Source organism: Tachypleus tridentatus, chromosome 10, assembly GCF_004210375.1.
Source record: "Tachypleus tridentatus isolate NWPU-2018 chromosome 10, ASM421037v1, whole genome shotgun sequence".
NCBI classification, from domain to species: Eukaryota; Metazoa; Arthropoda; class Merostomata; order Xiphosura; family Limulidae; genus Tachypleus; species Tachypleus tridentatus.
Genome location: NC_134834.1, coordinates 127,968,557 through 127,994,543, shown reverse-complemented (window position 1 = coordinate 127,994,543; position 25,987 = coordinate 127,968,557). Strand labels below are relative to the sequence as shown.

Below are 25,987 nucleotides of genomic sequence, written 5' to 3'. Positions count from 1 at the left end.
TAATTCCACTGACAACAACAAACTAGTGATAACATCGTGTAATCGTTAACACTACTGTACTTCCAGGCCTTTAAAAATGCTAGGTTCACTGAACTTAAGAAAATTCATTGAAATCCAATTTTCTCGAATGAGGGAACAGAGGCGGGAGTTACGTAAATTTCTTTTTAACACCAAATTTTCTTTGGACCCCAATTTTCTAAACATATTCACCAACCAGTTAGGGTATATTTTTGTTTCTTTATTAAAAGGCACAATATTTTCTCGGATGGCCGCTTGGTGGTGAGCAGTCGCATTACCATGGCAACGACGCATGGGACTGAACACGAATATAAGCAGACAACGTAACAGAAAATTTCGGGTGGTAACGAAGACACGAGAGTAAATAACTGAGCAAGAAAACCGTGTGTTACTCGCCTGCAAAGTTAGCGAATTCTAGGCTTCTGAGCCGATTCAACCTGAATTTTCTTCGATTATCTTGTACTGGTAAGATTAGCTAAAACGTTCTACTAAATTCTGAGATAATTGATCGGTGGAAAACCTCTGGTGCTGTATTTTGTCTTAAAGTTTCATTCTCCAGACAATTAATTTTTAAATTTTAACTGTAGTATTATAATATTCAGTGACTCTGAAATAACTATAGGTCATTTAGACTACGTAATATCAGGACCAGAACAACTGTATGTCACATAGACCGTATAGTGTCAGGACCAGAAGAACTATATGTCATATAGATTGTGTAATATCGGGATCGGAACAACTATATATCATATAGACCGTATAGTGTCAGGACCAGAAGAACTATATGTCATATAGATTGTGTAATATCGGGATCGGAACAACTATATGTCATATAGACCGTGTAATATCGGGACCGGAATAACTGTATGTCGTATAGACCGTGTAATATCGAGACCGGAACAACTGTATGCCATATAGACCGTGTAGTATCGGGACCGCAACAACTGTATGTCATATAGACTGTGCAGTATCGGGACCGGAACAATGGACCGTACAGTATCGGGACCGGAACAACTGTATGTCATACAGACCGTGTATTATCGGGATCGGAACAACTGTATGCCATATAGACCGTGTAGTATCGGGACCGGAACAACTGTATGTCGTATAGACTATGTAATATCAGGACTTAAATGGTTACAGGTCATTTTTACTGGGAAGGTTTAGTGTTTAGGGTTCTCGGATTGTGATTCAGGTGATTCATATTTTGCATAATTATCCTGAGAACTAGTGATTAGCGCCTTCCATCTACCAATTCTCGTGAAGCTTCGAGAAATTAGTTCCCAATTGGATTATTTGAGAGGTGTGCTGCAGTATGGTTTTTATTTAAACTTCATCTTTTTTTATATATATTTCTATATTGCGATAACGAGACGCGAACCATTCGCCCTACGATCCTCATTCTCGTCGTATTAAAGCCGCAAGCCACGTCCGGCTCCGTGTGCTACAAAATCAAACAACTTTGTAGTCAACAGAACTCAGAGTGGGCCCTCCATGATAGATACTGCAGGAGTTGGACCTTCAGTACGACAGCTGTATGTTTTTTATCTTAGTAAAGTGTCTGATCATATCGTGTTTATATTAGTTACATCGTAGTAAAGTGTCTGGCAGTATCGTTTTTATATTCGTTACATCGTAGTAAAGTGTCTGGCAGTATCGTTTTTATATTCGTTACATCTTAGTAAAGTGTCTGGCAGTATCGTTTTTATATTCGTTACATCGTAGTAAAGTGTCTGGCAGTATCGTTTTTATATTCGTTACATCTTAGTAAAGTGTCTGATAATATCGTTTTTATATTCGTTACATCGTAGTAAAGTGTCTGATGATGTGTATATATTCGTTACGTCATAGTAAAGTTCCTGATAGCACATGGTTTATATTCATTTTATCTTAATAAAGAATCTGGTTGCATATGGTTTATATTTGTAATATTTGAGTATCAATATATTCTCTAAAGTGCAATATATATCATAAAATTCAGTAAACTGTATGAAGTAAATGTTTGTATTTTGTTAAATCGTTATCACATTTCGTTGTATTATCTTATATAGTATACTGGGATGAATATTCCAGGGAAAATCTAATGAATTAGAAATGTATTTTATTTTACCTGGTAAAAAAATTCCAAACAATATATTATTGTTGTTAGATGAAAGTAACAGTAAGAATGGGATCCCATTGTTTAAGTTTTTCAACAAACATGAAAGTTATATTTGGCTGTTGACAACAAAACTTCTTATCTGAATTTTCTGCGGAACAAAAGAATGTTCGAGAAAACGAAGAATAAAATTATTAACAAAGTAATGGAATCAAAATTGCTTTGCTCCAAACTTAATGTATTTCATATTTATGTATTTGAAATAACAGTCACTGCTTTGTGTCACCTTCTATGTTCTATGTACGATAAATTTTTCAATTCAAGGGTATCTACGTAAATGATCCAACTAAAATAATTAATGCCTGTTTTATTAACGTAAACGGAAGGAACTTCTATCTTCTAATAAGTTCGTATATGTCAGAAGACAAAGTGGAACTTTATTGATATTTCTATTGTGACGTTATTTGGTTAACTACGTTTTCTAATAATTTGATTATAGCGTTATTTTTCATTGGTTTCAGAATAATAAAATTATCTTATTTTCCATTAGGTACTGCTTGAAAATAAAATATTACAAACTTAATTCTGAATACATTATTTTCTCTCATCATTACGTTCTTATTCTATAAGGTAGATTTATGGATTCCTCAAGTTGAATAGAAAACTTATTTGTTTTGTTTTGTTCACATTCAGCTGTTTGAGTTTAAAAGTAGGCCTAATACAGTAAGCCAGTTTGAGTAGAAAGTAGGCTTAATAGAGTCATCAGTTTGACGAGAAAGTATTTCTTCCATAGTCACCAGATGAATAGAAAGATGGTTTGCTACAACTATTACCATGACCAGAAAGTATATTTACTGCAGTAATATTAGAACAGATTGACCCACTTGAGTTGGAAGTTTCTACTACCAATACAATTTTGTTAATACCAATACCTTATAAGTATAAATTGTCTAATTAAAGTACAGATATGGATCTACTATGTTTCATGGATACATTTTCCAATCAAACCCAAAGTTCTATTTTCTCCACTTCTTTTATTTCGCATCTTTCACTATACAAGCTGTATGCCGATCTTTACCTTCATTTCTAAAACATCCATGTTTCAAAATATTGAGCGTATAGTGGCTGAATATAAAATGCTCGCTTCGTGGTCTTCTTTCTTTACCTTTTTGTCATTACTGGCATGACTCAGTTTCAGTCTTGTGTGTGAATGTGTGTTTTCCCATGACTCATCTTACTTCAGAATATTCTACCACTAACCCTAATTTTTAGACACTAAAGTGTCTCCATAGCTACATATAAACTTTTAAAGGTATCATCGTATATTGAAATGTATTTCGTTTCGCTTACAAAAATGTCGATAGAGTATGTAATCTATTGCTCAGTAATCCATGTAACAAAATAACACGCATATTTGTAGTCTTGTATCATACAATAAATGTATGTTTTCTGTTATAAACTTTTAGGGTCATCCCAAGATAATCAATGTTTTGTACCTCCTCCTAAACATATTATTATCTTCAATAACAGTCATGTTCTGACTTAGAACAAACAGTTTATTACGTACAACAATAATCGAATTGTACCTTAAGACAAACAGTTTTATCACATACAACAATAACCGTGTTGTACCTTCAGGCAAACAATTTATTACATGCAACAATAACCATGTTGTACTTTCAGACAAACAGTTTATTACATGCAACACTAACCGTGTTGTACCTTAAGGCAAACAGTTTATCACATGCAAGAGTAACCGTGTTGTACCTTAAGACAGATTTTATCACATGCAAGAGTAACCGTGTTGTACCTTCAGACAGTTTATTACATGCAACAATAACCATATTGTACCTTAAGACAAACAGTTTATCATATGTAAGAGTAACCGTGTTGTACCTTTAGAAAAACAGTTTATGACATATAACAATAACCGCGTTGTACCTTAAGACGAACAGTTTATCACATGTAAGAGTAACCGTGTTGTACCTTTAGAAAAACAGTTTATTACATGCAACATTGACCGTGTTGAACCTTCAGTCAAACATTATTTAATGCAACAACAACCGTGTTGTACCTTCAGACAAACAGTTTATCACATGGAACAGTAACCGTGTTGTACCTTCAGACAAACAGTTTATCACATGGAACAGTAACCGCGTTTTACCTTCAGTCAAACAGTTTATTACATGGAATAATAAGTGTTGTACCTTAAGACAAACAGTTTATCACATGCAACAATATCTGTGTTGACCTTAAGACAAACAGTTTATGACATATAACAATAACCGCGTTGTACCTTAAGACGAATAGTTTATCACATGTAACAATACCTTAAGACCAACAGTTTATTTGGTTATATCACTTGTTAGTAGCTTATTATATAGTTTAATAAACTGATTGGCTACATTATGTAAATTATGCCGTTTTACATATAATTCGTCAGTGTGTATGTGTGTTTGTGTATATATATACATACATACAAAACCAATTCGATTTGTTATCTTCCCTACTGATCCTGTAATACGCGAAATTGAAAGACGCTGCTCATTCCGACGCCATGGTGAATAAGAAGACTTCCCTACCTGGCTAATCCACGTAATGTCAAAAACTAACAATCCAACATTGGAGCCAACAGCCCCGTGAGGTGGTTAAGTAAACTGCTAGTGGTCTTCGTGCGTTTATCGAGTGACAAAATGTGTGTGAACGCAAGGTGCCTGTATCGAGTGACGAGTATGTGTGAATCAGCTTTAAACATTAGTTCACAGCTGTAGACGTCAGCAGTTGTCTGTAAGTGAAGTAGATATCACATCATCGCTATAACAATAGGTGCCGTGGGTTACATCAACTTTCTACCATACACCAAAATCACTGGCCATAGTAAATGAATACCTTGCAGTTCATTCGTCATGACAAGAAACCCACTTGAAGTAATAACCTATCTCAAGACGGCTGGCATAGTTATTAAAGCTTTTATTAAAATAAAGTAGAGAACAACGCTTATACCTTCTTAGGTCATCTTCAGGTTAAGAAAGAGAGTTTGGAACTGATTTTAATAAGTTTTAGTACCCATACCAGCCATCTTGAGATACATGCAGTCCATTATTGATAACCGTATAGTACGTTACCACAAACCATACTTTGTAATACCGCTGATCACACAAGGGTAATCTGTTACTGAAACAACTCCTGACTATGGAGTAAAATAACAGACGTGCTTACAGAGAAAAACAACTGCATGTTTTCTTATCAGAGAAGCGGTTAAAGAAAACATAATTTTTTTCCACCATGTTCTCAGTAAATTTGTGGTTAGTGTTTTAAACTGTATTGTTTCTTTACTTTACGGCTCCTTACAAAGATTGTGGCGATTAACCTTACCTTCAGTATAGAAGAAATATCGAAGTTAATTTCCACTGAATCTTTTTAATTAGCATCTTTGAACTGTCTCGGTTTATGTAAACGTCAAGCTCACGTGATAACGTTCCATTAGATGCCAGGCCTGGCATGGCCAAGCGCGTAAGGCGTGCGACTCGTAATTCGAGGGTCGCGGGTTCGCGCCCCGTCGCGCTAAACATGCTCGCCCTCCCAGCCGTGGGGGTGTATAATGTGACGGTCAATTCCACTATTCGTTGGTAAAAGAGTAGCCCAAGAGTTGGCGGTGGGTGGTGATGACTAGCTGCCTTCCCTCTAGTCTTACACTGCTAAATTAGGGACGGCTAGCACAGATAGCCCTCGAGTAGCTTTGTGCGAAATTCCCAAACAAAAAAACAAACCATTAGATGCCATTTGATTACTTTGTCCTCGCTGTTTCTTGATTTCAGAAGTGACGAATAGCGTTACCTAGTATCTAAAGATAGAACTAAATAGATCCAGTTTGGTCTCAGCTGATCGATAAACCACAGAAAGTCCCCAAGTGCAAATATGAGTTTCTGGTAAACACATGTAGTTTAGGTTATAGACTGTGCTTATGAGGAATAAAAAAAATGAAGTCATCTGACGCTGTAGGTATTAATTACAATAAACACAAACTAAATTGATTACGACACGTTGTGTATGGGAGACAACAATCGTCTACCCTCAATATGTATAAAAAACTTACTGTCTTTATACGTTCTCTTTAAGTGTGGACTGAAGATGTAACAGCATGAATATTCTTGAGGAATGCCGCTGATATCGTATAAAACCCTAGGTGTTCATCCAAGTATCTTACTTTCTTACATGCTAGCGTTACTCTTAATGTAAAAAAACAGAGCATCTAATCGGGTTCTCTCATCACACATAGTCCTTGTGACACAGAAAAACCGCTAAACATGTAATCATTTTAAAAGTTCAAAATCTGAACTTAGTTTGGAAACTGGTACGTGAGTTACTCTCTCTCTTCATCAGGTTTAATTTTAACATATTGTCGTTTCAGGCTGTTGTGGCCGTTTCGTCTGTTATTTCAGCTCCTGCCCAAAATTAAGAATATTGTCTTGAGTGTGGTGACTCGGAATTCAGTTTGTGCCAGAGATAAGGGACACTTAACTGGACGTTTTGTTTTTTCTGTGAAGTTATTCACTTTTGACATTTTCACAGTTTTGTACTCCTCCAATCAATATACGCATTACGTTTAATTAACTAGACCAAGACCAATCATGTCAGCTGTCTTTAACAATCAGACAGATTAGGTCGTAGTGGAACTTTATTTCGCTGGGCGGTGTCGGTTGTACTTGTCCTCAATACCAATGTTTTTCAATTTTATTTTTATTACCTAAACAATCTACCAAACTAATAGCATGACATTCTGTTCTTACTTTAACAAAGTTTAATTCCTTTATGATTTGCTGTGTATTACTATTAGATGGTACAGAAAAAAATGAAACATAATTAAGATTTTAAATCTTAATGGTGTCGTATGCTCACGTGAGCGGAACAGCTAGACCAGCCTCACTGATGGATTAAGGCGAAGGGACTGTTGGGGCTGTGAGGTTTAGTTTTATAACTTAGTATCTAGTTGTGATCGTAATGGGCACAGTAGAAGAGTTAAACCCGAAGCCCGTCTGACCCTTAATCCACTACTGGTCAGGCTAGAGTTCGTTTGTAGCTAGCCCTAATTTTCAACTACTGCTAAAGCAACTTTGACTCCATGACGAGAACAATGGGACTTGTATAACGCGGTCACTATTTAAAGTCGGGAACGATTCAGTAACATTACGTTTCGCACCTTGCATCCTTCGATCCGCTGATTTACATGGTAACCACGAGAAGACACTCAGCCCTCATCTGAAAAAAAAACACGTTAACTTTGATGGTTATACTTCAGTTATTAAATGATTCATTGTGTTTCTTAACATTTCTAGTTCGTATTTCTGTTTATAACGTAAGTTCTGTGAAAATTAAAGATAAATCAATTCCCATATTAATTCAGTTCAATACTTACGACCATGACAGTGTTTCTTTAGTAAACCGATTTAGCTTGATCCATGTAATATAATAGTGTTGATTAATTAGAAAGTATATATTTAAATTATAACCGATACCAGGCTCAAGTAGTTAATATGTAAATTAAAGCAAATTATATTTCATACTAACGCCCATTGCCTATTCTTTAATTTCGACTCAAAATGTTAAAAAATAAATCTTTATAATTTTGTAAATTAATATCTGTGGTTAATGTACGCTTAAGTCACACTTATTCATTAGTTACTTTGTAAGTTTGTATTGGGCGTTGCTTGTTGTTTAGTGAGCGCTGAATGTGGATTCTAGGGTGCATGGGTCGAAGCTCTTTGTTGCAAAAACGCATTTTCGCACTTGGGGGCCGTCGGTGCACAATTGAGTGACAATCAAATCCCACCACTCGGTCTGACAAAGTAGTCTAAAAGTTGGCACTTGCTGCCTCTAATATAAAAGTTCAATAATAGAAGTGATATGTGCAGTTATCCCTCGTGTAGCTTTGTGTGAAAATCTAAAACTAGGCCTTTGTCTGCAAGTTCATTTATCATAAGATTGGTTTGGTTAATTACCTGTAGGCCCGGCATGGCCAAATGCTTTAAGGCATTCAACTCGTAATCTGAAGGTCGTGGGTTCGAATCTCCGTCGCACCAATCATGTTCGCCCTTTCAGCCGTGAGGGCGTTATAATGTTACGGTCAATCCCACTATTCGTTAATAAAAGAGTAGCCCAAGAGTTGGCGGTACGTGGTGATGACAAGCTGCCTTCCTTCTAGTCTTACACTGCTAAATTAGGGACGGCTAGCGCAGATAGCCCTTGAGTAGCTTTGCACGAAATCCAAGACAAACAATCTGTAATATATAACCTCCATTTCATAACCTGTGATTCTAGAAACTAGCCACTCTCTTACTACTCCTATTGAAAAAAGTTTTCCTTGTTTATCTGACCCTGTCTCACATTTTAAATCCGCAGCGGTTATATGTTTAGCTATTAAACTATCGACATGAAATATTCATAATTGACCCAATAAATACTTTTTTTCTGTTTATGAACCTAATATTAAAGTTTTTTTAAAAAAAATACGTTCATAATATTCTGATAATGTAGTGGTTATAACTTTCTAGAAACTAGTGTGTTGATGATATTCCGACAGTATAGTGGTTCTAACTTTCTAGAGACAAGTGTGTTGGTGATATTCTGATAATGTATTGGTTCTAACTTTCTAGAGACTGCAGTATACTGATGATATTCTGATACTGTAGTGATTCTAACTTTCTAGAGACAAGTGTGTTGATGGTATTCCGACAGTATAGTGGTTCTAACTTTCTAGAGACTGAAGTGTACTGATGATATTTTGATACTGTAGTGATTCTAACTTTCTAGAGACAAGTGTGTTGATGGTATTCCGACAGTGTAGTGGTTCTAATTTTCTAGAGACAAGTGTATTGATGGTATTCCGACAGTGTAGTGGTTCTAACTTTCTAGAGACAAGTGTGTTGACGATATTCCGACAGTATAGTGGTTCTAACTTTCTAGATACAAGTGTGTTGATGGTATTCCGACAGTGTAGTGGTTATAACTTTCTAGAGACAAGTGTGTTGGTGATATTCCGACAGTATAGTGGTTCTAACTTTCTAAGAGACTAGTGTGTTGATAATATTCTGATAATGTAGTGGTTTCAACTTTCTAGAAACTAGTGTGTTGTTGATATTCTGATAAAGTTGTGGTTCTAACTTTCTATAGAGTATTGTGTTGTTGATATTCTGCTGATGTGATGGTTCTAGTAGTTTTAGCTATTATAAGATAAACACATTTCTTGTCCACCTAAAAACTGAGTATCGGGAAAATCGTTTATCGTCTTTGTGTCCAGGTCTGTGAACCGTCAAGATTTCAAACTTTTTAAGGAAAGAACTTTTGTTGAAAAACATTTTCTGCCGCCACCAAATTTTAATTACCATAATTACCATTTTAATTACTGTGTAAATCATATCAGCATTTTATAACACGTGACTGAGAGGGAGCTTTTCAAAGATAATGTTCTTTTTTTAATGGAAAAAAATTCGAAATTCGTGACGTCAGCGAATGCCATGGAGGCTTTATCGAGGAAATATCGATATAAAAAGTAGTGCAGGGAAAGTAATTTATTTGTGTGTATCCAATGGCAAAGATACACAGTGGATGTCTGCGTCATGTTTGTAAGCTCTCACGTTTTTATCTCCGAATTAGTTGGGGTTATTTGTTTGTTTATTTGTTTTTGAATTTCGCACAAAGCTACTCGAGGGCTATTTGTGCTAGCCGTCCCTAATTTAGCAGTGTAAGACTAGAGGGAAGGCAGCTAGTCATCACCACCCACCGCCAACTCTTGGGCTACTATTTTACCAAAGAACAGTGGGATTGACCATAACATTATAACGCCCCACGGCTGAAAGGGCGAGCATGTTTGGCGCGACGGGGATGCGAACCTGCGACCCTCAGATTACGAGGTCGCACGCCTTAACACGCTTGGCCATGCCAGGCCGTCTTCATCAGAAAACACAAAATAACGAATTGCGATCAAAGCCAGCATATAACATCGCCTGACGATGACCGAAGAAGGTCGAAACGTTGTTCGCTCTTCTATGTAAAAGTGTTTTCTCAGCCCAAACGAGCCGTTTTTTGCATATAAATTTCTCAACAAGTGGGTTTCTCGTCATCACTGATTAAAAAACTAGTTTATATCGAGCCAGATCCTTTAACCGTACTTGCACCTAGTTTATATCAAGCCAGTTCTGTTAACACTATTGAAAACTAGTTTATGACAAACCTGTTCCGTTAACCCTACTTACAACTAGGCTATATCAAGTTAGTTCTGTTAATCCAATTGAAATCTAGTTTATATCGATCCATTTGCGTTAACCCTAATGAAAACTAGGTTACATCAGTCAATTTTCATTAAACCTTACTGAAAGTTTTTCTATCAAGTCAGTTCCGTTAACCCGACTGAAAAACTAGTTACTACTAAGCCGGTTCCGTTAATCCCGTTGATAACTAGTTATTTGATGTATTAATTCAGTTGTGTTAACTTATACTGTAAACTAGCTTCCAGCATTAAATATTACTTTTAAACCTTTCTTTTGTTATTTATATTATTAGAAGCTTAATAGTAAAATATTATTATTTTATCATTTTACACATGAAAAATCTCCTCCAATTTAAAAACAACAAGAAAATTTGTCACCAATCAAATCACGAGAGAAAATTTTTTTTTCACCAGTGAGGAATATCGAAACCTGAAACTAGACAAAGCCACTAAACTAGGCTGTAAGAATTTACTGTACTTCAAATAATTCGTTCTTCTCAAACCGATATCCAGTATGAGATAACGAGTAAACTTTGATAAGCTAAGCCTACAAGAGAACCTTCTGAAGCATGCAGAAAACTAGTTTTGAATCACACATGAGTAAAACTGAACCACTTTTTAAAACGACAGAATATGAGAGAACAGGTTAAGAAGCAACTGGAAGGAAACCTCGTTGAACTGATTCAAGTTGATTTATTTGAACGTCGCCGTGTATAAATTTAGAATATAATGAAACATTAGGATGGAAGTTTTAAAGCGACGAAATAAATTGTGAGTGTAAAATCTGTGAGAATTATAGATTACGTAAGTTTTCACTTTATTATATAGTACTGAGTGATAAATTCACTTAGGGAAGTAAATTCTTTGGGAAGTATTATTTGTAATGGAAAACACTGACTTTGAGATGGTTGAGGTTTAAACTTACAAAATCCTTTATTTCGTAGACATCATAGTGTTGTAACGTTGTTGTGTGTGATCAAACTGAAACAAGAAGGATATAAAGTCCAGTTAACGTGATTTATGCTCTTGAACTGTTCTAGGACTTTGTAGAAATTTTCAGACATTAAGCCACACACGGCAAACGAGTTCAGTCTTCCCCTGTTCAAACTACAATACAAACATTTATAATAAAAACATAGCCTACAATAAGAGTGTGGTCGAAATAATCAAAATCCTCAACAGTAGTTCTCAATACCCACGGTAAGAATAACACATATAGGCCATTGTCTACCTTTGCACTTGACAACAAACAAAGAGAAAAACCACATCTATGTGTCGCGATGTCTCATAACTTTTATTGTTTGCTCTTAATATTCGAATCTACTATGTGTGTGTGTCATCTCAACTGTTGGGCTGAGTCACTCTGTATTACTTAAATATTGTTTAGGAGTGAGTCACTGTATCATTTAAATATTGTTTAGGACCGAGTCACTGTATCATTTAAATACTGTTTAGGACAGAGTCACTCTATGATTTAACTATTGTTTAGGAGTTAGTCACTCTGTATTACTTAAATATTGTTTAGGAGTGAGCTACTCTGTAGTACTTAAATATTGTTTAGGAGTGAGCTACTCTGTAGTACTTAAATATTGTTTAGGAGTGAGCTACTCTGTATTACTTAAATATTGTTTAGGAGTAAGTCACTGGATTACTTAAATATTGTTTAGGAGTGAGCTACTCTGTATTACTTAAATGTTGTTTAGGACTGAGTAATTCTCTATGGCTGGCCAGCATGTTACACAAGGCAAAAGGTGGAAAGTCAGAATAAATCTATTGAAACTTGTTTATTTAAAGACAACAAACCTTAAAACCAGGGTTAGAAGGGTTACTTCGTTTGAAACTTATTTAAGAATGTTGATCATTGACAGAAGTAAATACTATGATAAGATATAAATATCACTATTCGAATTTTGAACTCTAGATATTCAGGACATTTTAAAATCACTAGTTTTCTTTAACTGAATAATCGAAATGTAGTTAATTATTTATGAAACCGGGAACAGAAGACAAAAAAACTCATTTCGCTCCATAGCGATTTCCAACCTCTGATGTAAACCGCCCAGCATATTATCGTTAAATTTTCAAATTTAATAAGTATCGTATGAACTATGACGTATTCATGTTAGCTTAAAATCATGAAAAGCTATGAGAAGAAAATTTTGTGGTTTAAATTAGACTTTTGTTGCCATGGTAACATAGTACAGGATATTTTTCCTTTAGGTTCCGGAAAATTCTAATAACTCGTGAGACTATGATGCTCTTTAGATGCTGCCATTTCTCGTGTGTTTCATTATACTTTATGGTTTATTTTTTAACTTCATCAATCAAGTAACTGAGCGTGACGTAGGCATTTTATTTAGACATTTGTGAAGTCATAGTATGACGTCATTTATAGGTACCAAGCCTAATCGTTTAATATAATTCCAAATTATTTTGAACCTAACACAAATGCTTTTAATTAGCGATTTATACCTTTATATATTGACAAAGTTATCGATGAAAGGAAGGTATCATTTAAGAGACAAACAAAACCAGAACCCACTCTTGGACAATTCGCGTACCATCTTAAACAGACATGATTATCCATAACAGCCACCCATCTGTTATGTAACATGAGGAATTATGGTTCAGTTGAGATTTCAAAAAGTGTCTCTGTGTCTAATGTATGATAGACCTAGTGGTTACAGTCCGAGCTGAGGATTTGCCATAAAGATAAAAAACGATATTATTATTATTATTATTATTATTATTAACACTTCCGGACCGTGGATGAGTTATAAAAGTAACTATATGATTAATGTAGGTTAAGAGTTGGCGGTAGGTGCTGTCAACTATCAGTTCAAATTGTAACTGACTAGAGCCAGACATCCCTTAATTCTCTAGGGATAAAATAACCTTTTGGTTTACATTGGAAATTTTAGTTGATTTCGAACCCAAACTTCTTCATGAAAAAATGAAAACAATAATTTGTTTTGCGTGAAAATACAATACTTCGCTTTGTTTGTGTGAAAACAGATTAGTTCTTCTCTTTATCTTCTGTGTAAACACAGTAGTTTTTCACTTTGCTTTGTGTGAAAAAACAGTAGCCCTTCACTTTGTTTTGTGTGAATTTCGTTTTCGTTGTTGAAAAAAAATTGCGACTTTTGAGAAGTTTACTCTTTAAACACAGAATTACAGGATGCACTATCATACACTATCATGCACTATCATACACTATCATGCACTATGATACACTATCATGCACTGTCATGCACTATGATACACTATCATGCACTATCATACACTATCAACTGAGGGTATTGAAACCAAATGTTTTGCCTCATAAACCTTCAGACTTATTGCTGAGACACTGAGAATGTTCTTTTTGATTCTGACAAATATAACTCCGATACCAGTTTTCTTCTTCAAGAAGATAGGGTTGTTTAAGGCGGGGGGAACCATCATTTTCATAGCGAGAGATAAGAGTTTCTGTGTTTTCATACAATAATACTGAGAAGAGTAAGATTTACAAGGAATTCAGACGTAGATATAAATAAAGGTCTAATTGAGCTGTTTGTTTCACATACAGATGTCACTCTTTCTGCTCGTTACATACGTACGTTGACTTGGCCACCATGATGATAACCTTGTTTGATAAACCAGGAGATTTTTTATTGTTTTATACTTTCTTGTAGTTCAAAAATAAATAATATATATTAACGAAATCTTAATCTTAAAGACGAAAATCAAAGTATGGCTAATATATATGTACTATGCTCTTTTGAATACATTAGCTTAGAGACAAAGAATTATATGACTCTGCTGATTCCGGATATCGAAACCTGATTTTTGCGTCCTTAGATTTAGAGTTGAATCACAGGGGGACAGGGAAGCTAAACGTAGTGTGCAGGTTGAAACTTTCTTAAATAGTTCAGGAATCCAATAAAAACAGAGCGGCATTTGTTCTCTCTTGATAATTCCATTGATAATGGTTCATTCTCACGGAGTTTCTCACACTGAATGTAACATGACGATCTTGTAACAAGAAGATGTTATTGGACCAATTGTACAAGATTTTATTCGTTAGATGACAAGTTAGGAAACTACTACTAAACAATGGATACTGTCCATTATGGATATTGTACATTTTATATTATGGTTGAGTGATGTTACTTCAATGGATACTGTCCGTTATGGCTGAGTCATGTTACTTCAATTGATATTGTATATTATGGCTTAGTGATGTTACTTTAATACAAACTATTCGTTATGGCTGAGTGATGTTACTTCCATTTATATTATACATTAGAGATGAGTAATGTTACTTTAGTGGATACTGTTCGTCATGGCTGAGTGATGTTACTTCAGTGGATACTCTGTTATGGCTGAGTGATGTTACTTCAGTGGATACTCTGTTATGGCTGAGTGATGTTACTTCAATGGATACTGTCTGTTATGGTTGAGTGATGTTACTTCAGTGAATACTATCTGTTATGGCTGAGTGATGTTACTCTATTGCACACTGTCCATTGTTACTTTATGGGAGTTACATTATGCCTGAGTGACGTTACTTCATAAAATGTTGTCCATTGAAGCTGACTGATATTGCTTTAGTAGCTTCTGGTAATCAAAGTTAAATGTTGTTATGTAACACAAGTGATAAAGATTTGCAAAAATTAAATACGATCCAGATATGATAGTGCTCAAAAGTACAGAAACAGGGTAGAGATGAGTACACAAAACCATTAAAAAATTATTACATAAGTAGCCAAATCTTTCGAAAAAGAATTTTTATCTACAACCAAATGTCGAATTTCTGCCAGTTTCATGAATTCAGGTTTGAATAAAATAAAATTTAACTGTAATAGTGACATACAGTTTTACAGTGGCTAATAAACATATGCTTGTAAGACGAACCCGTTATTTACTGGCTACATGTGTAAAGTTTTTTATGTTTTTTTGTTTTCATCCTTGTTTTTTTTTTATTTTTAGGGCATTGCCATCATTTCGTCATACTTACCTTTCGAAAAAATCTTTAGTACTTGTTTCTCATTTTTTGTATAATCGATTTCACTGAAGTAGGTTGATAGGCGAACATTTGTTTTATTTTTATAATTCAGTAGTGCATTTAGATATTGCTAAGATCAGTTTTCTACTTTTGGACAACCTTAGCGGAGGTGAAGTGAAGCTTGAATGATTTCTTTAGGACGGTATGAGTACATCAAAATGCTGGAACTGATGTTAAGATAATATTTACGGTATTCACAACTTCAAACTTCATCCCAGCTCACTACATGTGCTTACAATCGACTTGACCACATGTTAGGGTAAAGGACATTATACAATTTCAAGCCATGGAGTATGATAACAAATATACATAAACAGCTCTTGGCCTTGACCCCAACGAAGATTTCAGCAAAAGTGCAAAATCCATAGTTTTGATAATTAAGAAACTGATGTTTAGAAACTCAGAATCCATGCTAAACAAGTATATCGGTTTTACAATGCCTTGATATCTTAAATAATAGTTTAGATTATTCTTTGTTTCTTTATAGTGAAATTGTTTTGGCAGATATCAACATGTTTATGAAAAGTAGCAAACGGTCGTTATATAAGAATATTTGTGCTGCCATCTAGCGACTAGATATTAAACCTTTTTTATGAAACTTAAATAATATAAGTTTGTAAACTGAACTCACCACTAAATTGGTTTTTATTTTTATTATTTTCTCACAGAAAAAACATGTAGCACAATAACAAAATAATATTATTATTATAGAATGGATGAAACACTTGGTAAGTAATACTATAACTCAACATTAGCAGTTATTTGTAAGCAACATAGAGTAATAGATTGAATGCAATGCCCGTTACTTTACCTGCTCATACCTACACGTTAAGCACTATAGTACTTCCTGATAGTGTGTTTCCAATAGAAGAAAGAGGCAACAGTTTTATCTATCGAGAAGAATGAGTAAAACAATAAGATAACATCCCATCTTTAGGGAAATGTAAGTAAAAGAGAATAAAGCAAGAGCAAAGCTGCGAGAACGATAAGGAAAAAGTAAAAATAAAGCATCTAACTTGTCGGTGAAAATAAATATAAAATTATGAATATAAGATAACAATAGAACAAGAGTATATCAGTTGAAATGAAAAAAACAAAAAGAGATAATAAGTTATCTGTAGAGAAGGATAAGTAAGAAAACAATGTGCTAAGTAAGAAAGCAGAAGAAAAACGTAATTTATATAAAAGGGTAAGTAATAAAGCAACCGGATAACCAGTCATTTTTCAAGGAGGACAAGTAAGAAAACAGTAAAAAAAATAAGTTTTTAGAATCCCTGTGATAATTATTTGTGTTTCATGATTGTGTTAGAGCCACAGGCCTGAATCACTACAGTTTATCGAGAACTTGTTTTTCTTGATGTGGTTTTACAAACTTAAAAGGTGTTTTAATTAGTGCTCGTATAATTATAATAACATAACGAGTTTGACGTCTGTTAGTCTTGGTTTTGATGGATTGATTGTGGTATATTTAATCAGTTTTCAGACCAAAACATCTTCCATGTTTGCCATCAATTTGAATCAGATTAAAACAAAGCTCCTGCTCCTCGTGGGAAAATTAATCAGGACTAAGGACATTTCGTCTGAACTCCTTGACTCTGAAGCAGACACCAAACTGCAAGTAAGTTTTAGGCCAATTTAGGAACAGAAGTTTTTGTAACAATTCTATATTAAGAGAAATAATCTTCTCAGACAAGCTCTTCTGCTCAAGATTCAAGCATCAAAAGTAAGTTAAGAGTTTATAATAAACATATTTAGATTTAATAGAGACTGGCATGGCAGATAGATTATTGGACTTGCAATCTGCGATTCGTGATCAAAACACTTCGCCGGACACGTTCGTACTTTCAGCATTTGAGGCATTATAGTAACCCTCCTCCCTCAGGATTCATCGAATAAACTTAAGATAGGATCTAAAGAATGATCTATTTTATATTGTATATCTAAGGTAGGACATGTTTTATATTGTATATCTAAGGTAGCATCTGCTTTTGATTATGTATCTAAGGTAGAATTTATTGTATATTTATAACTGAGATAGAATTTATTGTATATTGTATATCTAAGGTTGAATACATTCTATATAAATTAGGTTTAGTAACGGAGATTCCTTTGTCAAGATCAAGTCATATTTGACTGTTTTGTTTCAGGACTTAGTATCAACTTAGTATCTTCTGTTAAACATGAACTGATGTGTCTGTTTGTCTTCTGTTACAGAATATTCTGTAGAAGGAATGTGAACTTATTTTGATCAGTTTCTTCTTGTGTTTCTTTTCTTCCAGAAATGTCTAACCACCCTCGATCTGACTTCTCTTGGAGTCGGAAGTTGCGTTGGAACAGGAATGTACCTTGTTTCCGGAATGGTGGCGAAAAATGTTGCTGGTCCGGGAGTCATCCTGTCTTTTCTTGTCGCTGCTGTGGCTTCACTCTTTTCAGGTTTGAACTTGTTAACGGTAGATGTATTTGTTAAGTTGTGAACATTTATTAGATCGGAAACTCGTGCTCGTACTAAAAGAACTTATGTACATATTTATTAACTCGAGAACATTTTGGTTGTGGATAGAACATCAGCGTGCTCTGATAGTAGGTGTAGCTCAAAAACATGAAAGCTCGAAGAAATGAGAAAAGCTTAAATTAGTGTAGAACTTTGAGTTAGAAGCTTTTAACATAGATAAACCTCACTTAAGTTAGGAATAAACAAAATGGAATATTACACACAACTATTAATAAAACGTGTGCGTTTCGGCAGGAAATTCAACTGAGCAGGCAACATGGCGCCTGTAACAAACGTAGGCCTAACTCTTTGCCTGATTCATAGAACATTATTTATCGAAATTCCTCCAAACCGTCGTCCTTCCTACGGTAACACATCTGGTGGTCTTCCAGTCATTGTTTAATTATAATGTTAACGCTCTTGTTTCCGTCTCTAGAGCTCAGCCATGATCATATATTTTCCCCCTGTAGAGTGCTGCCATACTTACTAATCGCTTTTAAGAGAGATTCAGGACGCACCGAGCGGATTGTTTTCTTCACCAATAAACTTGGACACAAAGTTAATTATTGTTAAGAATGTTTCTGGAAGAATGGAATATTTTTTTTAAATCTAAAAACGTGGAACAATAAAATAGGTAATGTTGTGTACATGAAACCGTCACTATGTGGTGAAACGAAATGATGCCTTTACACCAGTGAAATGTATAATTGTCTTTGGTTTCCTTAAATTTAAAAAAAAAGGGTTCAAGAAACAACATAATTCACTCGGTTTCTAGAAATTAGTTGTTTTTGTTTGTAGTTGAGAACTAAACTACACAAAGGGCTATCTACGCTCTACCCACCATGGATATTGAAACATGGCTTCTAGCTTCTGTTACTTTGGTGTTGCTAAATATATCTGTTATTTTTTACTTGTAATAAAATATATTATTGTATCTATCAGTGTTATTTACGTATATTATTGTTTCTACTTGCTAATAAATACACTATTATATTAATAGCGTATTACTGCTTCTGTTTATTGTTAAACAGATATTGATATTACTATTAACTTATTTATATTAATCAAAGTTCTTGATCCAACAGCCTGTGCTTGGGTAAAACCTATACTCTGAAGAGATTTTATTATGTTGTCTTAATGTAATAATGTGTTGTATTTATTTACTGGGCCCGGCATGGCCAAGGGTGTTAAGGCGTGCGAATCGTAATCTGAGGGTCGCGGGTTAGCAACCCCGTCGAACCAAACATGCTCGCCCTTTCAGCCGTGGGTGCGTTATAATGTGACGGTTAATCCCACTATTCGTTGATAAAAGAGTAGCCCAAGAGTTGGCGGTGGGTGGTGATGACTAGCTGCCTTCCCTCTAGCCTTACACTACTAAATTAGGGACGGCTAGCACAGATAGCCCTCGTGTAGCTTTGTGCGAAATTCGAAAAACAAACAAACAAACAAACAATTTATTTACTTAGGGATGAAGCAGTTCTTTATATGTTTGCTTCAAATACTTAACATGGAATTTGTAGAATTCTGAAAAGTTTGCCTGCATTACTATTTGTTATAAGTAAACTGTTGTTTTTCTGTGTTCTCTACAATACCGCTACGACAACCATAGTTGAAAGTTGCAGAAAGAAATGGAGTTGACAAATCCATCTACTTATGTTCTACAGAAGTCTTAGCTATTCCGTTCTAGATTGTACACTATACCAACGATCAATATAAATGTTACATATCTAGACTGGATTCAAAAGATGAAAAACATTTGTTTAACACTAGTCTTCGTGTGTAATTCAACCATATTGATGAAGGTCTTGTAGTATATAGATCATGCTTTCTGCCATCGACCCATTCTTATTTTTAACTGAAAAATTCCGATTCCACAGCAATCCCACAGGCAACAACTAACCAGTTGCTAAAAAGGCATAACTAACATAATGTGTTAACACAAAATCTCTAACGTTTCTGAGTGACATAAAGCAGCACTGATGGAGCTGGAAAGTTCTCTAACATCATATATGTAACTGACAGTACTATATATACTTTAGAGTGGTTGTTTCTCAGGTGGATGTAAGAAAGCTAAGTAGCTACATGTTAAAACCGTCACGTGTATTTATGTCCCAGGAGAGAGAATTATTTTTATCAGATCAGGAACAACTGTAATGGCTCGATATCGACCTCTCTGCACTAGTGAGGTAAAAGGAACGACAGTAGAGGATTTTATCGACAGTTAGAGAGAACAAACCAATGTGTGATGTAGAAATCAATAGGACAACATACCACCAGTAGGGGCACTGTTAACATTAGTAAAGGGGTTAACTCGCGAGAAAGCTGGTTTTCTCGAACATTTCTATTTATTGTTTTTTTTTTGCTAAGCGCATTATTGTTGCTGCGAAATGTGTTCATTGTTTCTATGTTATCAAACACGTTGTCTATTGTTGTTAACATATATATCGCTTTATCTCTTAATTTCTAGTTTAGTTTTGTTCTTTTCACGCACAGCCACTCGAGAGTTGTCTATGTTACCCCCCCCCTAATGTAAAGGTGAGAGACCAGAGCTTGTCACAGATAAGTCGTATATACCAACATATTGTGAGATTGACTGTAACATTGTAACACCCCAACAGTTGAAAGGGCAACCCAGAGATTGAAAGTCGGATCATAACCAACGGGCAACATCAAGCCCATAATTATTACCAAACAAGTTGCCCTGCATGGCCAGGTGGTTAAGGCACTCGACTCATAATCCGAGAGTTTCAGGTTCAAATCCCAGTCGCACCAAACATGCTTGTCCTTTCAGTCGTGGGGACGTTATAACGTGACGGTCAATTCCACTAGTTGTTGGTAAAAGAGTAGCCCAAGAGTTGGCGGTGGGTGGTGATGACTAGTCTTTGCTAAATTAGGGACGGCTAGCGCAGATAGCCCTAGAGTAGCTTTGCGCGAAATTCAAAAGAAACCAAAACCAAATATATTTTTATTTCCGCTAATTTTTTGTGTATTTATACGTATGTACTTGTGGTTGTTTTTACAAGTTGCGATCTTTAAAGTAAGAAAACGTATTTTAAACAAGTATGGAGTGTCGATTATTCTCAACTGCACTCGTAACGTTAAATAATGTCGTATTTGTAGCCAACGTTCAACATTCTATTGATGTGTTTAAATTGAAAATCGATAGTGGTTACTTGTATATGTGAATATCAAATCTTGTGAATTTACGTATAATTTATAGATGAACACGAAACAAAAAATAGCAGTACATTGGGTAAATTTGTACATGGGAAACAGTTGTAGTAAATATTTGGATAAGCTGTTTGGATAGATGGTGTCTCGTGTGTTGTGAAGGTGATCAAATAAAAGTCCATCAACGTATAAAAACGACATCCATAAATATATTATTTATTTACTGTTGAAAATGAAAAACAAATACACAATTTTTTAAACGTAAAATTAAATCACCAGGGTTTTGGCACTGAAGTTCACGAAGCGCATGCAATGCAAATTCCAGAAACTGGTTTTACAATCGTGTAATACATCAGAAGCTAGGCACTCTAAAAAACCTTCTAACTTTAGTATACACCAGAAAAAACATCGATGAAGTTACACACTAAACTTACTGCTTCTGTTACACATTTAACTCAATGCTTGAATAACAAACTAATTGTCTGTCACATTAGCTACACACACTATTGACGAATTTGAAATAAAGAGAAAGGGCTGTCTGCGCTAGCCGGCCCTAATTTTGCAGTGTAAGACTAGAGGGAAGGCAGCTAGTCATCGACACCCACCGCCAACTCTTGGGCTACTTTTTACCAACGAATAGTCGGACTGACCATCACATTATAATGCCCCTAGGGCTGAAAGGGCGAGGATGTTTGGTGCAACGGGTATTCGAACCCGCGAACCTCAGATTACGATTCGAACACCTTAACCCACCAAGAGAAAGGGAAGGAAGACACGCACCTTTAACAGACAAACTCACTCAAAAGAATCCACTAAATGAAGGGCACCTAATCTCTGACACTGCACATATAGGTCGTTAGCATACATTTATCAGAAACTTGGACAAGACTAGCACCTGATTATAACCTTAAAATAACGTCTAGATTATTTTCACCCCGGAAAAGAAAATTAAACGTGTTAAGGAAATTGTATAACGAAACCATCTCACCAGGAAACATTTACAAAATATAATGTAACAATTTCCTGCCTTTTTACATCGGTGAAACAGGACGCACATTTAAAGATAAGGTAAAACGACACCATAAAACCCTTCCGGAATCTATGAACATGTGAATAAAAATACATTTTTCTGAACACAACGTTACACTACCCTGACGCTAACAAAAACCAAACAGTCCCACAATTAACAATTAGATTGGCACATTTCTGTATATTTTTCACCAGTACGTTTGCAGTTCGAATTAGTCAGTTTTTCTATTTCTTCTCTTCGATAACAAATAAATAATCTATCAAATCAAAGAGTATCGATATGTACATGTATCAGTGACCATTATCGATTCTTTAATCTAAGTAAGTTATTTGTTGTGGATCACTGGTTTCACGCCAAAAACCTTCTGCGCCATTAAAATCCCTAATGTGTAGTTCGCACCACCAATGAAAATGTCGTACGTGTTAAAACAATAGTCATCCTTGTTGTAAAACTTATAATTTTATAAAACAAACAAACAAATGAAACTTATCACTAGAAAGTAAACTCGAACGAAACCCGTGGTGGACAGAGCACACATAGCTCACTGTGTAGTTATGTGCTTAACAACAAACTGAGACCACCGTATATTTTATTTTTCTTCACCCTAGGTGTGTGTTATGCTGAATTCGGAGTTCGAGTCCCTCACACTTCTGGGTCAGCATACATGTACAGTTACGTCACCGTCGGAGAATTCATCGCTTTGTTATTGGCTGGAACATGATATTAGAATATCTCATTGGCACTGCTGCTGGAGCATGCGCAATTAGTGCATGTATCGATGCTATGTGTGGCGGTGCCATCAGTGACGTCATCAGCAGTTATTTAGGGACCGTTATAGGTAGGTACTTCAGTATCAAACGTGTCACTTGCAATCTAAGTATAACTGTTATGTCGAGAAGGAAACGTAACCATACCGTAAATGTACGAATTACAGGAACACGTGAATAATAGAAGAATCGCTTATCCATCTGACTTTCATTCATAGTGTTCATTCAACTTCGTTAAGAAAAAGAAAAGTCTGCTTTGTTAAGCCTTTCGATCTGTCGTTTTTTCAAATTAAGGATTTAGTAAAACTTCGTGAATTTTGTCAAATGCTTGTTATTACATGAAGGAAAACTTTCAGTTTATTTTATAAGCAATTAAAACTGAAAGTTTGAAGTACACCTACTTATGTTCCTGTTTTTGTTGCCTGCAGGTCATACTCCAGATTTACTTGCAGCGATCATAACTGTTCTGATGACAGCGCTTCTAGTGGCGGGTGTTAAAAAATCACTTCGTTTTAACAATATTCTAAACGTTTTGAACCTGTCAGTATGGGCGTTTGTGATAGGAGCAGGGCTGTTCTACGTTGACACTAGCAACTGGACCAAACATGGAGGTTTTTTACCGTACGGTTGGTCAGGGGTGAGTATATTTCAAATGATTTTTGGTTTAGTAGTCACTTGTAGTGATTTGATTCTGTTTGAATGTTTGTCTTCTTTTTACTACTGTTGTACGTCTTGACACTCGTTATCGATCGACATTAATTTTAGTTTTAGTTCAAACGCAGAAAGTTATCAAAGCATTGGGAACCAGTAGGCTTAACGTTTATGGTAAAATCATGTAACATGGAGTATTTTGCTGTATCTCGAGTTTTTGTCGATTGGGTTACAGAATTCAAATCAGTGGTGTGTGAAAAAACGAACTTTAAAAATTAAAAACGACAACAACATCTGCAATCGATACTGATGTTTTATGTATAAATAATTGATATGAATTTTCATATGCTGTATGTATCATCAAAATCTGGGTCCGGCACGGCCAGGTGGTTAAGGCGCTCAACTCGTAATTTGAGAGTTGCGGGTTCGAATCCCCTTCCCACCAAACATGCTCGTCTTCTCAGCCGTGGAGGCGTTGTAATGTTCCAGTCATTCCCAATATTGGTTGGTAAGAGAGTAGCCCAAGAGTTAGCGGTGGGTGTTAATGACTAGCTGCCTTCCTTCTAGTCTTACACTACTAAATTAGGAACGGCTAGCGCAGACAGCGCCCCTTTAGGTTTACGTGAAATTCAAAACAAAGAAAAAGTCGTAAAGAATTTGCTCACTCATTATTCTCAAGTAAATATAACAGTTTCTTTATTTTGTTATTTGAACTACGGCAGCTTCGTCACTTAGTGAACAGAGAAATGTGTAGTTTATTGACAAATTGTAACTGACAAAAATAAATACACAGTAAAATAACAGGTGGCAGTTTTGAATAATTATCTCGACTTCTAAAAGTTGTTATTCATAATGCAAAGCTTAAGCCGATTTATTTCTAACCGGACACCGTAAAGAAATTCAAAATATTTCCTTAATTCTAACATGTAAACCAGTTTTAGTATTTTATCTCATATTTAATAACTATAAGACTAGTGTTGGAACTGTCACATAGTTATCACGGGTTAAATAACAGGGTTAAACTATAGGGTGTCCCAAAAAAATGTATACACACTTTGAATGATTATAAATACAAAGTTTATTAAGATATGCATATCCAGGTTTTATAATCCAAGTTTACGAAGACAAGTGTGGAATCTTTTGAGTTATCGCAGGTGTTCGAACTGATGACCGTTTTGATCCAGGCACCGCTGATAACGTGGACAGATGGAATTGCAAACTTCACGAATCATTTCATTTGGTATTCGATGCATTCTCTTTCAATTGCTGCTCACAGCTCATTGATTGGTGCAGGTTTTGTGCTATAAACTTTGTCTTTGACGTATCTCCATTAAAAAAAAAAAGTCCAGAGGTGTGAGGTCTGGTGAACGTGGGGGAAATTCAGTGCTACTTCTTCGCCTGATCCATCTGTTCGGCAAATTTTCGTCAAGATAGGCCCTCACATTACGACGGTAGTGGGGAGGTGTTACATCTTGTTGGAAATAAAACTCTTCATCTCCAAATTGCTCTCGAATGTGTGGCACAACAGATTCTTGCAGCAAGTTTGATAAACGAGACCAGTGACTGTGTTTTCGAAAAAGAATAGTCCAGTTACACCCAGTGTTGGTAATCCACACAACACTGTAACCCTAGTAGGTTTACGTGGTGTTCAACCGTAACATGCGGGTTCTGAGGTGCCCAGTAGGTGCAATTCTGGCTATTGACTGAGCCATTTAACTTAAAAGTGACCTCATCGCTCCAGACAATCTTGTTTGGCCAGGTACCACCACAAAATTTAACTCTCAGATCAGAATCGGTCTAAGGGCGTGGACTAATACCGGAACAAGACTTTCGAATGAACACGCTTCAACATGCGATAGACGCTGGATTTTGGTATTCCTATCTCATGGACTGTTTGCTGAACAGATTTTCTTGGGGATTGGTGGAGACTTTCTAATAGTTCTGCCTCTCGTGAGACTCGTGGACGACCACGGTCTTCCAGAACACCCCTTTATGGACGTTTTGAACAGTTCCATTTGTTCCAAACTTATCTCTGATGTGAGTAATGGTGAGTTGTTGGTGAATCTGTTTGAAACTCCTTCAACCGTCTTTACACTTCAGCTACCTCTCACACCCCAGTAGCACTTTAAGATAAATTTCCCTTTCTCAAAGCTTAGTTTTGTTTCTGCCATTACTTCAAATCAGTTGCACCTGTAAAAAAAGAAAGTCTGAGTGAGTTATAATTATTCAAAGTGTGTATACATGTTTTCGATACACTCTGTATTTTGAACTGTAGTACAAATTGTGTCAGAACATATTAAACCAACTACTTATTAACCTTTCCAGTGTGTTGGCGAGTTGCTACCTGTTTCTATGCATTCATCGGATTTGACATCATAGCAACCACTGAGAGGAAGCCAAAACCCAAAACAGTCAATTCCGCGAGCAGTTATCATCAGCTTGGTCATC

At 35.6% G+C, this 25,987-nt stretch overlaps 1 protein-coding gene across 1 annotated transcript; it reads left to right on the top strand.

The window, feature by feature from the left end:
* Positions 1-307: 307 nt before the first annotated feature.
* On the top strand, positions 308-22,842 carry LOC143228496 (solute carrier family 7 member 14-like). The gene is made up of 4 exons (XM_076459747.1): positions 308-483; positions 16,906-17,047; positions 17,709-17,862; positions 22,730-22,842. Exons 2-4 carry the CDS (start codon positions 16,928-16,930, stop codon positions 22,840-22,842), a joined length of 387 nt encoding a protein of 128 aa, XP_076315862.1. The 5' UTR covers positions 308-483; positions 16,906-16,927.
* The last annotated feature ends 3,145 nt before the right edge of the window (positions 22,843-25,987 follow it).

Bases quoted from the DNA above. Each gene is read 5' to 3' on its own strand.
- LOC143228496 (XM_076459747.1), top strand. From the start codon at position 16,928: ATGTTTGCCATCAATTTGAATCAGATTAAAACAAAGCTCCTGCTCCTC. The intron at 17,048-17,708 runs GTAAGTTTTAGG...CTTTTCTTCCAG, and splicing joins AAGCAGACACCAAACTGCAA to AAATGTCTAACCACCCTCGA. The intron at 17,863-22,729 runs GTTTGAACTTGT...TCTTCACCCTAG, and splicing joins TGTGGCTTCACTCTTTTCAG to GTGTGTGTTATGCTGAATTC.